The 12,701-nt window shown below is 42.2% G+C and overlaps 1 protein-coding gene across 10 annotated transcripts in view; it reads right to left on the minus strand.

Moving 5' to 3' along the window:
- Positions 1 to 11,582, minus strand: part of utrn (utrophin) — a 188,431-nt gene extending 176,849 nt beyond the window's left edge. For 3 of the 10 annotated variants that reach the window (XM_068341987.1, XM_068341991.1, XM_068341984.1), the window contains exon 1: positions 3,430 to 3,538. In XM_068341987.1, the coding sequence (XP_068198088.1) occupies positions 3,430 to 3,508 (79 nt within the window). In that variant the 5' untranslated portion in view covers positions 3,509 to 3,538. Of the gene's footprint in view, positions 1 to 2,415; positions 2,468 to 3,429; positions 3,547 to 9,569; positions 9,732 to 11,084 lie in introns of those variants that run through there. The other 7 variants (XM_068341994.1, XM_068341985.1, XR_011038911.1 and 4 more) reach the window with 5 other exon arrangements.
- Positions 11,583 to 12,701: the final 1,119 nt, after the last annotated feature.

Here is a 12,701-nt window from a genome sequence, read left to right on the forward strand (position 1 = left end):
CGAGCATCGGTTGTCCCCGCGCTGCACCACTGTCTTGGACACAGAGTGTGGCTTTTTGTGGCTTGCTCGATTCTTTTACACTGAGCCACAGTGGATTAGTCATACTACCTCCTAGTGCAAGCCCAGCACATCACCACAGGACAATACACCTGATTCATAGTTGCTGTCCCCTCCATCCATCTTCTGCTCCTGACCACCACACAGGAATGTCCTGCTGCTGGAAGATCCAAGCTGCAGGTCTGTGTGTGTGTGTGTGTGTGTGTGTGTGTGTGTGTGTGTGTGTGTGTGTGTGTGTGCGTGTGTGTATGTGTGTGCGTGCATGCATGCTCTTACACCATGGTCTTACACCATTACTCATATCCACCTCTGTCAGTTTGCCTATAACTGTTTACATCTGACCGCAGGAGACTTCCGTTAATGTTCACACCACTAAACCACTGATCCTCCTTTCAGTCAATACTTATAAATGAGGGTTTATTTCATTCAGCAGGTACCATTAAATATTTTGTATGTGAGTCTAGATCAAGTTCAGAACTACCTGTATATTAGATGAGAGTATTATTCCAAACACATCCTCGATGAAAACTTTTCATGTCATTTACACACACAAACACAATATCCTCTATCCTCTTTGAGAAGAGGATAGAATCTGACCAGTTAACAGCAGCTACATTTGTTTACAGGACAAGTGCTCATCTAAATTAAGTCATCAGTCATCCTATTTCTTATTATTGAGCCAAACACACACACAGACACTGGTGTAAGTTGGCACACACTGACATGAGCAGAGACAGTTTAGTCATGAACATGTGCTCAGAAACAATTGTTCTCCTCTCCAGCTAGCAAAGGAATCCCTCTGCAGTCATCACACAAACACACACATGTCATGTACTTTTTCTCTCAATATATTGTGTACACACATGTATGTTTGTTTTTTAATGTATGTGCACAGTTTGTGTTGTAATTAAAAGATAAGCACTTGTCCTTATGCTCACAGTTTTTTTGTTAATACGAAAGCTCCAGTCAATAAGACGGAATCACACAAACACAGCCAAAAAAGGTTTTAAAAAACGACCACCTCCATCAGACAACTTCCTTTCTCAGATGTGATGTCACACACTATCAGTCTACTAAGTTCTCTGATCTGGTATTGACCAACATTACATAAACAGGACCTGACAGTTCTCCCAAATGGTAACAACTCTCACAACATGATGTAACCAGGAACGAGAAAAAAGCATGTTCTCCAAAGAGGCCAGCTGGGAACACAGAGCTGACACATAAAATACACAACCCCCCCAACCCCCCCTAAAAGGTATACCCCTCCCTCACACAGGTGGTGAGAGCTTGTGACCACAGATCAGGAGAGGGGTCAAAGTGTGGGAGGCGCTGAGGTAAAAATCAAACAAACCATCAGGGTTTCCACAGCAACATCACATAGTAAACACGAGAGCTGGGAGTCTGGACAAATAAGGATATTTACAAAGTTTAGCCACACGGCTGAGCAGCGATTACCTTCAGGCTCAAGCATGGGTTCCTGACAGAAGGAACACACTCCAGCGAGACGACATGTGAGTGAAAGCTCAGGTCTGGGCTATGAAACTACTATCATGTAGAAACTGCGCTCATCAAAAAGGCTTCCCAGAATGAACTTCATCTTGATAGGAAGGAGCGCGTCCCTCCAGCAGAGCGCACCCACGGCCCACTGGGACTCATTGGACTCATTCTGCCCCACAACAATCACACCAGTAGGTTTGAAGTGTTCTCATCTCATCCTTTAAACGGAACCCAACTCACAGTTTGATTGCAGAGATGACTTTACCTGTATAGGCTGGGAGGAATGCACAGAATTCCTATAATTTCCCAGCGTTCCTCCCTCCTCCCTTCCTCTCCAGTGGTCACTTGTTGAAGCATGTCCCAGCTGGCACAGCTTTGTTGACACTCTCTCCTCACTAAGATCGGGGAATTTGTAAGCAAAATACTTGGAGCGTCCAGAAAGATTACCCCATAATCTCTTCTTATGAGTTTGAAAAACATATTTGCGCTGTGCATAGGTACAGGCAGCAGTGTAATTAGAGGTGAGGGATAATTGTGAGGTGAGACGCTGGAATTTAATAAAGTCAAAGCAGACTAATAAACGGTAAAGGGCAAGACGAGTCAGACGTGACAACACTGAATGTATGTATACCTCAGTCCGCAGCATTTAAATCTACTAAAATTATAAATGACAACAAAATCACACATTCAATGAAATAAGAACATTCAGATTGTTTAAACTAACAGTATGACTTCTATCATATTAAGTGGGTCTGCTAGAGATGAATCAGTTTGATCAGCTGACACCAGAGCAATAAACAGTCTATAACACCTTACCGCCACCTACACATGTGTCACAATCCTATCAGAAGGTCCTACCTCTAAGTTTGAGTCCGTGTTCTTTCATAATTTCCATTATTGGCCACAATACTGAACCGAAATGAGAGAGTAAGAAAAGAAAAGAAAAGACGAGGACAATCAGCGCAAGACAGACTTCTGCTGCTCTCTCCTGTTAATCCTTGACCAGCAAGGGAGGAAAAAAATCAGAAGATTGTTGCCAGAGAAGGAGTGGAAGGAGAGACGCATGCCTTCAGTGATGTGAGACAGACAAAGACAGAGTAGGGACAGGACAGGACAAGGTGGAGGTGGGGAGTCATAAAGCATCAGATTTTTGACTGACAAACACTGTTTGGCTCAAGCCCCTCGTGCAACACGATGGAATGTTGTGAGGAGATGAGAAAACACAGACAAACACAGGCTTATCAGCCACAAACTGTCACACAACAAGACACAACACAAGAGGGGATGTGGTGAAGTATCGACTCTATGATCTGTGTTTTCTGGAAGTCTCACACACACCCACCTTTGTGAATCCACCCCACCCCCACATACATATTATATTACACTTTTCCTTACATGGTGACTTTCAACCTCAAACACACTGTAGCTGTCAAACAACACACAACCGAATGATGGGAGCGAGCTAATATATCAGTTCAGAAAATAGCTTCAGTTAAAGGTGAAAGAGATGAGCTCAACAAGAAGGAACGGGACGCACAACGACGTCAGGGGCAGTTTATGTTGAGTAAATGTGACGCACTGAGGGACACTGGAGACCCGAATGCTCCCATTTCACTGTCAGACAACTTTTAAAATGTTTCTTCTACAACAGGACTACAAGTGTGAGGCTTCTATCTAAAGCAAAGGAGAAATATGTCCATCACTTCATCAGCAAGCACTCTAAAAAACGACAACCATACACTCACACACACACACAGTATAACCAGACCAGGAAACTGATAAAGCAGCAATCACTTTGTCCATGAGGTGAATGATCTTACGATCTTGTAATGCAGCTCCACAGAGGAAAATCAGATGAGCTCATCCACTTACCCACATCACCGCTGGTAGACTTTAACTTCCTCCTGAAAAAATGACGCCTTCTCCAGGACCTCCACTTACTCAAGTTCATAATGAAAAGCAAGGTTTTTCATAAAAAGGCAAAAAATAAGAAGAAGAGAAAAGTTGAAAACAAAACCAAAAAAAATCCGGAACAGGAAGACAAAGGCAGTGGTGGTAATGAGAGAGAGAGAGAGAGAGAGAAGAGAAAGAGGAAGTAGAGCTATGAGAGCTTTCATCCACTACTGGGTTTGTTTATTTGGGGTACTAGGCCGGATTGTCAGATGTGGGATCACACATTTTCTCTTGCATAGTCACAGAAGGAAACACAAGTACACACACTTAGCTAGACCTTAGGAAATTGGGCTGACACTCTGGTGACTGCGGCCACTCCCTTTGTTGCTTAATAAATAACAACTTGACTCCAAATAAACGCATGAAATGCGGTAAACTGACGTTTGAATCTCATCTGTGAGCGGCTGCAGTGGAGCAGCGACCAGGGCAAAGGCCTCCAGTCCATTTGACACACATCATTTAGTCAAAGAGGAGTAACTGAACAAACAACTCTATTCCCCACACACACGGTGGAAGTGGGAGCGATGGGACTGAGTGTAGAGGAAGGAAAGGAGAGAAAGTTCATTTCCCTGACTTTTGTTCTCCTTCACAAAGAGGAAGTGGTGGAGGAATAGCAGCCCAGTCTGCCCGTGGCCAGCGTTCAGGATCTGAGTGAATTAATTCCTGTTCCCTCCATAGAGAGTTGCAGCAGCTGCGCTGTTGACGAGTCAGAGGAATGAACCGAGTCGGGTACCGCAGCTAAAGGGACTTTCCACTGCATCAGCCATGACTCCAGAACCTGGCACCCCCTCCATCGGTGTGACTCTGCCCACCGCCCTGACAGCATCCACCGTGGAGCTGCCTGAGTAAAGCCATGTGAGGACATACACACCAAGTATGAACTTTTGTATTGTGATATGTTGAGATGCTTTGTGGTGTAGCGATGCAGAATGCATTAGAAAATGAAGCAAAAGCAACGTGTACTTCATGAGATTGACTGATGTGTTTGTTTCTTTCTGACCGTTAAGACAAAAGCAGCGGTTTTAGGGCCTGAAACCACCAGCTTTTGAAAACAAGCTCCAGAGTGCAAACTTTTAAAAACACCACACACATCACATCACTAACATCTGCCTTTCCACCTACACTAAAGAATTTTAGTTGTATTTCTGGTTGTTTGGGTATGAGAATCATTTCTAAAAGAATGCTGCATGAATGCAGGAGGTTTTGAAGATGCAAAGAAAAACATAGTTGCAGAAGAGATGTGTCACGTAAAAACAATACAATTTAAGACTGATTTATTTGAAAATATTTATGGCCTGGTATTTCTTTACCTCTTTTACATACATATCACACCTCTTCTCCCTACTGAATACTAGCAGACTATTAAAAATGGCACACTAGAGCACCAGCCTTGATTTGTCCAGAGCCTTCATTGAGGTGCTGCTGAACAAACTCTGTTTGGGAGACTGAACCACAAGCCAGTGCTGCTTAAATCATCGACTCATAACAAAGTTTGCCTCCCGTGCCCCTTTCTCCATGGCAACAGAGAACTCTGCAGATGACTGGTCACATGGTGTTTGGTCAAGTAAGCTCTGACAACTTTCTTTTAGGACAGGCTTGACAGGTTTCAGTTGTGCAGCAGATATTCAAACATCTGCACACTTTCTGGCCTATCTCTCTGCATCTGAAGACTCTTGACATTTATTTCAGAATCTTATTCTCAGTTTGACCAGGTCTCTGACCGCTGGTGTTCATGTAGAATCAGGGAGAATCAAAGTACTTCATGCTGCTGGCATAGAAGAATGATTGCACATGAGAAATAAAATATCTCAATACATTTCCAACAAGTCAACATGACTTTAGTGACTGAGAGAGTTGGGAAACGCTGGGGCTCTTGCTATTGTCCCTCTGAGCTCACGTACTGACTCGGCTGCTGTGACACCTACCGTTTTGAGGCGTTAGGTGCATTAGGTTTTTTTTAAATCAATCCTTCAGGAGAGGCTGTCATACAGATGAGTCAGCAGTCCAAACTAGATCCAAAGGAGAGATGGAAAATCTCCCATAACAACACAAGGCTCTCTACTGATCACTCACCGCATCACTGGAAACACAGCAGGTTGATGAGTCAGTACCGAAGTTAAGAAAAACTACATTTTTTTAATATCCATTCCACTTCCTGCACTGGAACAAGTAACACAAACTGTAAGTGTGTTCATTCAATCAATCCAAACACAGAATTCATGACTACAAACTATTTGCTCAGTGGTGAAATGCTACTGTAGCTTTAATGGGTTAATCGGAGCTTTCCCTGGGCCTCAGTCTGCTTTTTTGTTTTAGTAAATCCTGTCATGCGAGGGGTCAGAGGGTAAATTGGGCAACATGGCTTTGTATCCTTAATGAGCTAGAAAAAGGGGGCAGAGAGGGGGATTTGAAGTGAACGCTTTCACTTTGGGTGAAGAGAGAAGAGAGCGGTTTGTGTTCATCAACCACAGAAACATCTGAGATGGATCTTTTTCAGCCATTTTCAGGCCTCTCTAGAAAATTTTAAATGTCATCTGGGTTGGGCGGGGTGTCTGTAAGCTGGACGCACACACACACACACACACACACACACACACACACACACACACACACACACACACACACACACACACATTAAAGAGGCAGAGTCCCACAGACAACCGCACCCAGGGGAGATATTTTGGCCTGTGCTTCCACTTCCCAATTTTCCAGCCAAGATTTTGGGAAGATGGTTTCCTCCCACTTCCCATGCATCCACATTCGGCTAACAGAGAACACACACTTGGTTCTAAATATTGCTGTGAAGACGAGCTGTAATCCCTGTGGATACCTTCACTTCTCAAGACTGTAATGCATCAGAAGAACTCAGACACACACCAGAAAACAAAGCTCAAATTCCAAAGAAAAAAAATCAGGTCATGACATCTGGGATTGATGGGCTGCCACAAAGAAAGCTCCTTTGTTTTTATTTGTGTTCCATGCTGCCCACACATTACAGTCCATGCTCCCCCATATTTGCATGGCACTGCATACCACAGGACTGTAACAGCAAAGACTTGTTACAGTCCTGTAAAAAAGCAAAGACACAGCTGTTACAGTGAGGCGGGGAATACCACTCCAGGTAAATTCTCTATGTTAATTTGGAATAATCTATTTCAGACACACAAACATGCACCACACAAACCCCTTGAACATTTCAGAGTTCTTCATACACCACACAAATTGAACAAATGAGGAGAAAGATGAGGTCAGGTGAGCGGAGTGGGCGAGTCTGAGGGGTTCTTCCCCAGCAGATCAGGTGACAAACAGGAGGAAGTGGGTCAGGTGAATATCCATTATTGTGTAACGCATTTAAACAACAGCCCCTAAACCAGGAAAGGATATTTGACCTTTCACGTTTGTCTGCACTCTGAAATGACTGGGGGGGAGGGAAACACATCAGCAGGATTGATGGGTGAGACCTGAGTGGGATAGAAGGTAATCCAACCAGAGCTTTGTCACAAAGCGTCAGGAAGTCCACCTGAACAAAGACCCTCCCATTGATTCTACTGCGGTGACACAAGGCACAGTTACTGCACTGATTGTCTGTAAATGATTGGAAAATTGAACAATTACCTATTATAGCATTTCTTGAATAGTGTCTCCTCCATTTATTGTCATGTCAACATAGATCGACATTCAACGAGTTTATCAGCTGATTGTGACTCAGACATATGTCTACCTGCAGGTTTCTCCAGTTCCATCCTGCACCTCCTCCTCTGATCCTAAAGAATCTTCTACGTTTCCTGGTCCACTGTGAGCTTACATAAGGGTATGCTGGGAAAATTTAGCCACCCCCCATATCCATCCAGAGGCATTAGTGTACATACATCTGTGAAAGACACAGCGGTTCCAGTTCACTGATCTCCATCACAGCAGGCATGGCAACAAACACACACCCCGTCCTCAGCACACACTGTAGCATCAACATCACTATGGCACAAGTGCAGGATGGGAAATACAGCAACTGAAAGGACTACAACGAGTTTCAGGCCAACTCTGTCAATAATTACGAAGACAAAAAATCAGAGGTGTATCCACGCTTTTGCACAATCCACCCACTATCATGAACTCATTCTTCCACTCATACATGCCTTCAAAAAGAACACACAAGTGTGCTACAGCTTTTCTAATAAGGCTAGTCTCAGCTGTGAAAACATCCTTAACACACACACACACACACACACACACACATACAGACACACATACATACACACTTTACAAATCCCGCTTTTCAGTACTTTCTCAGTATCTATCATGCTCATCTCATGTTATGCCTTATTTTAAAAATACACACACATCAGTCTTGATATGTTGTGTGACGATAGACAGAAGGGCACAGAAGCTTCTGGGGGAGGGTGGAGTGACAACACTCAAGTGCACACACACTCACTGGATCCTAGAACACAACCCTGTAGATTCCAGTATACAAATCAGCAAACACTGCACACATATATGTACACTAGGTGAGCAATTTAGTTTTCATGTGTAGCTAAGCTACAAGCTAACTTTTTTCCCACATTTACCATTGAAGAAACCATCACTTTAGGAGTTGCTTGGGAAACCTGAATCACTGTAAGAAGGGTTCTGCGGTCTGAACACAAGCATTGTAAATTACTGGCACTGTGGAATTCTTGGCACGGAATCTGCCAACACTCCGACGCTGAGAGGGTGGAGAAAGCTGGTAGGAGCCTGGATGGGATGGGATGGATAAATCCACATGTGTTCCTTTAGTTATATTTGGTCTATCTGTGTTACATCAGAGCGAACAGGGATGGTTCAGAGCTGAGGGAGCTTTCAGGGAGGGAGCGTATCATGTGTTGTGATGACAGTATAAGCAACAGTTAAGTCCCACTGATACATTGCTGTTTATATTCTAAACAAAATAAGCCCACTCAGCTACATACAGTCCCAATGATCGTAGGTCTAAGTTACTTTAGTTTACACGACAACCTCACGGTAATGCTGGTTTGACTCCATTAATGTACTGTTAATTAATTCCTTTAAGCAGAGATGGGCACGCAATATCTGCTATGATAAAGAAGATCTCCTGGTAGAGAACAACCTGTTGGTGCAGTCACCTCTTTCTGTCTGAGGGTGGTGTCAACACAGATTAACCTATGGAATGATCCTTTGAACAGGATTACCGGGTGTGGCCATCTAAACCCATCTCTGCATTCTTGTCTTCTGTTTTCTCTGCTGCCATTGGTCACCTTTCCTTTGGTTTTCTCTTTCTCCTGGCCAACATGTTACAATCAACCATCTCCTGTTCTCTACATGCCTTTGTTGCCCTGCATTTCCAGTGTGCCTTGTCTCTCGACTTTATGGGAACTGAGCTTGACCACACACAACAGGCTTTCTAGTCGGGTTTGCTTTCAGTGACTACTCCTCTGCACGTGCAACTGAACTTACTCTCCAAGCAGTTACAGCTTTTTATTAATTTGAGAAACAGCCCTCAGTGAACTGACAACATTGGTTTTATGCACATTTTATTATGCTCTGCAAACTGCGGGCATTTAGTGGAGCTTGCCACATTACCCCCCCCCCCCAAAAAAAGGAAAAGTCAGCAAGATGTTATTTAAGTTACCCACAACAAATGCAATTCTTGTTGTGAATCTGATGAAAACAGAAAGAAAAAAATGCCTAAAATTCCAAAATATAAAAGAGCAGCCCCCCAGTTCATGTGAAATCTGTACAGGTTTTTTTTTTACTTTTTCAATGTTTGTCCCTGAAACCCTCTGAAATTCCACTCACAGAATAAGATTAAATTCAAACGCTAAACATGGAAACAAACCAACCTCATGATAAAAGTTTCTAAATAAAAAAAGGCACCACTTTACAACCTGCTTTTCTTAATTTCATCCAACAAAAATGTCAACCGATTCTGGGTTATGCTCCAGAAACCAAACATGATGAACGGGCAGAATGCTTTTCTATATCCCCCTCCTCCATTTGACCACTGCAGGGTTAAAATCTCAAGAATACAGTTTACATAAAGATCAAGACTATTAAAAACATACCAGATCTCCACCTAATAATGTCACTGAACTCCTCATTAGCTCCACCCTCTGCGATGTCACCATGTGATGCCATAGCAGCCAGTAAAGTTGATGCTTTATCCGTTGAGATTGTGTGATACAGTACCAGGCGCCCAAACACACGATGCAGCCCTCTGATGACACCTGTAAGTGAGAATGAAATGACTTAATCGCTGCTAACTTCTGAATGAAATCTTAAGAAAATTTAAGACTTTCTTTAGTTTCTTTCTGCTTTAGTGCAATTGTAAGGTTTGTACATCATAGTGAGGCATCTAAATAAATTGGTGATGATATGGCCAGGAATACTTGGACCTTCATGAAGAATGAGATGGGTAGTTAAACACACTATAACCAGAGGTTGACAATCTGTGCACATGTGACCTTTTAGTTTGTACTTTTGTACAAAGTAAAACTAAAACTGATGTGCCTCCCTCCCCCCATCATTTCAGTGTAATCCCAAAATCCAATGGTTTCTATAATCACAAGTGAAAGTATTTCATATCTACTTTTTTCTCCATTTAGTTGCCAGATTGAGGTTAATGCACTAGGCCTTGTTAAAAGTGAAGGGTTTTCTCACTGGTATTGGTGAAATATAGACATTAAGGTCGATCGATAATGTCTGATATCTGCAAGCAGCGTTTTTCAGTTTCACATGTGATGCTCAACTTTAGGTAGCTCGAAAAGTAAAAACCAACAAATCAAATTTCCCAAATACTCAACTTGATCTAACACTTCAGCTTTAATGGGTATTTTCTTGTTTGTCTTGATGCAGCTTTATAAAAACTGACTTTAGTTGTACGGTTAATTGTACGGTTTGAGATTGTTTAAGGAAAGGATACCCCAGAATTAAAACATTCAACCATGTCCTCTCCCAAAATAGCCTACTCTGACCATGAAAGGAGTTTATGAAGCTGGAACTGGTAGCGCTTGGTGAGTTTCAGTTCTGGAGAGATTAAGAACGGCCATAATAGCATGTGTAAACTGAAAGACAAGCCAATTTCTCGGGCTAGTGTCTGATTTTCAGTTCCTCTCCCGATGAAGTTGGAGGAGCAGCTTTGACAACCCAGGCCTGACAACTGAAACAAGTCAGTCACTGCAGCCTCCACTGTTTAGAGCTCCAGATTCATCAGCCATAATTGTAGTTCATTGCTTTCTAGTTTGGTTTGCAATAAGAGCACAGACAAAATTTAAAGCATGTCGTGCTCGTCTGTCAAGATTCCTGTTAGCAAAGTTGGACACGAGGTGTCTTTTAAAGTTTAATCAATGGTGGCCTTGCTTTGGTTAATGTTTTAACTCTTAGGTGCGTCGGCAGTATTTAGATCTTGCTCGTTTTTATAAAGCACTGCCAAAACCAACTGCGACTTGGGATTACATAAAATTTGTACTTCTTCCTGCCTTTACTTTCCAGCCATCGCCTAACTTTGAACTTCACACCAGCGCTGCGTTCTGTAGACACAATGACGAGTAAGGTCCGTGGATTTTCATGGAGACACTCACCTCTGCTGTCACCAGGGAGTCAGGAGACGTGCCCCCTCTAAACAAGTCGACTACGGATAGACAAATACAAGTAAAATGTATTGAAGAGTCAAAAACTTTAGAAGTTTCATCAATTTCATTAATTTAAAACATTTCCATCGATGTCCGACGCACTCTTCTTGAGTAACTAGCTAACTAAAGAGAACGTCCTCAGCGCTTCCACACTCCACAATGTGCAAAAAAAAATTTTTTTAACAGACGCGTTTTTGCAGCGTAGAGCAAAACGCAACTCCCGTGGTCTTTAAAACACAGGCAAAAATGTTTATTACATTTCCAGGGAGGCCGCTGCAGTACTGTGGACTCCAGTCTCTCAACTTTGTTCCTGAAGCTTAGTTGACTCTTCCCCTGCTCCTCGCAGCAACGTCAAACTATTCAGTCGCTGAACATAACGGAAGTACCAGAAATCCCCCTTCATAGTAAAACACTCGACCGCGCTATCCAATCGTTCGGATGTCACGCCAGACGCTGTCGCTGATTAGGATGCAATTTTAGAAACCAAATGGACATTTCAATGCGATAGCCTTTTTATGTAGGGGTTATAGTAAAACAAAGATGCTCGAAACCAAAAATATTATATTCATAACACAAAATTTATGTTAATTAATCGTGAACGAAGACGTTGGAGAAAATCGAACAATTATTTCGAAGTTTGTAACCGGAAGTTGTATATCAGTTTGTTACAGTGACGCTGGTCTCGAGCTTTTTCCTCTGGTTGTAAAAGTTTTTTCCCGACTAAGAGATGGAAACATGGCGCGGTGGGCGTCACGTGACGTAACACCAATGAAACCAGTGATTCCCACTGGATAACGCAAAACTGTACAAGAGACTTTAATGGGATGGAATAATGACTGGAATGTTTACTAGGCCAAGGGTCCTCTAAAATTTTCCGCAAAGCACCAAGAAGTACGAAGTCCTTTGAGTCAAGATGCTTCATTTTACTTAGAAGAATTATTAACCGTATAACCATGCGGAAACACATTTTCAGATAATTTCACATTATTTATTTATTTGTTTGTTTAATTTTTTTTCTATTCCTATTCATGATTTTCTATTTGTATATTCTTGATGAGTTATCTATTACTCTTTCTATTTGATGTTGGTACTACTTTCTATGTGCTGGTCTTTTCTGTGTGCTTTTTCTGTGTTCTGTGTACTCACTGTGCTGTGTGTGACGGAGATGTTAATTTCCCTGACGGAACCTCCTTAAGGGATTAATAAAGTTATAGTCTACTCTCTAATTCACTCATGTATGCAGCGACACCAACTTCAGAGAAGCCCAAAATCTGTGAGCATACTCATTGTACATAAAAGTAAAGAAGTAATTTCAGTATTTCACTTTTGAAGTATCAAACTTTTTGTACTTGTGCAGGTGTAGATGTAATTAGTAGGCTATTAATCAGGCTATTAGTAAGGCTATTAATCAGTATAATTTAATCAGTCCACATAATTAGAAAATCTAGAATATCAAAGCTTCAACGGGAAAGTGTGGTTTTAACAATGAAGGAGAAAATAAAATTATTTTTTACAACTCTAGGATGTTTCTCAAAAGGCATATTTTCTATTTACTTGTCCTCCACG

Source organism: Antennarius striatus, chromosome 19 (genome assembly GCF_040054535.1).
Source record: "Antennarius striatus isolate MH-2024 chromosome 19, ASM4005453v1, whole genome shotgun sequence".
Classification (NCBI taxonomy): domain Eukaryota; kingdom Metazoa; phylum Chordata; class Actinopteri; order Lophiiformes; family Antennariidae; genus Antennarius; species Antennarius striatus.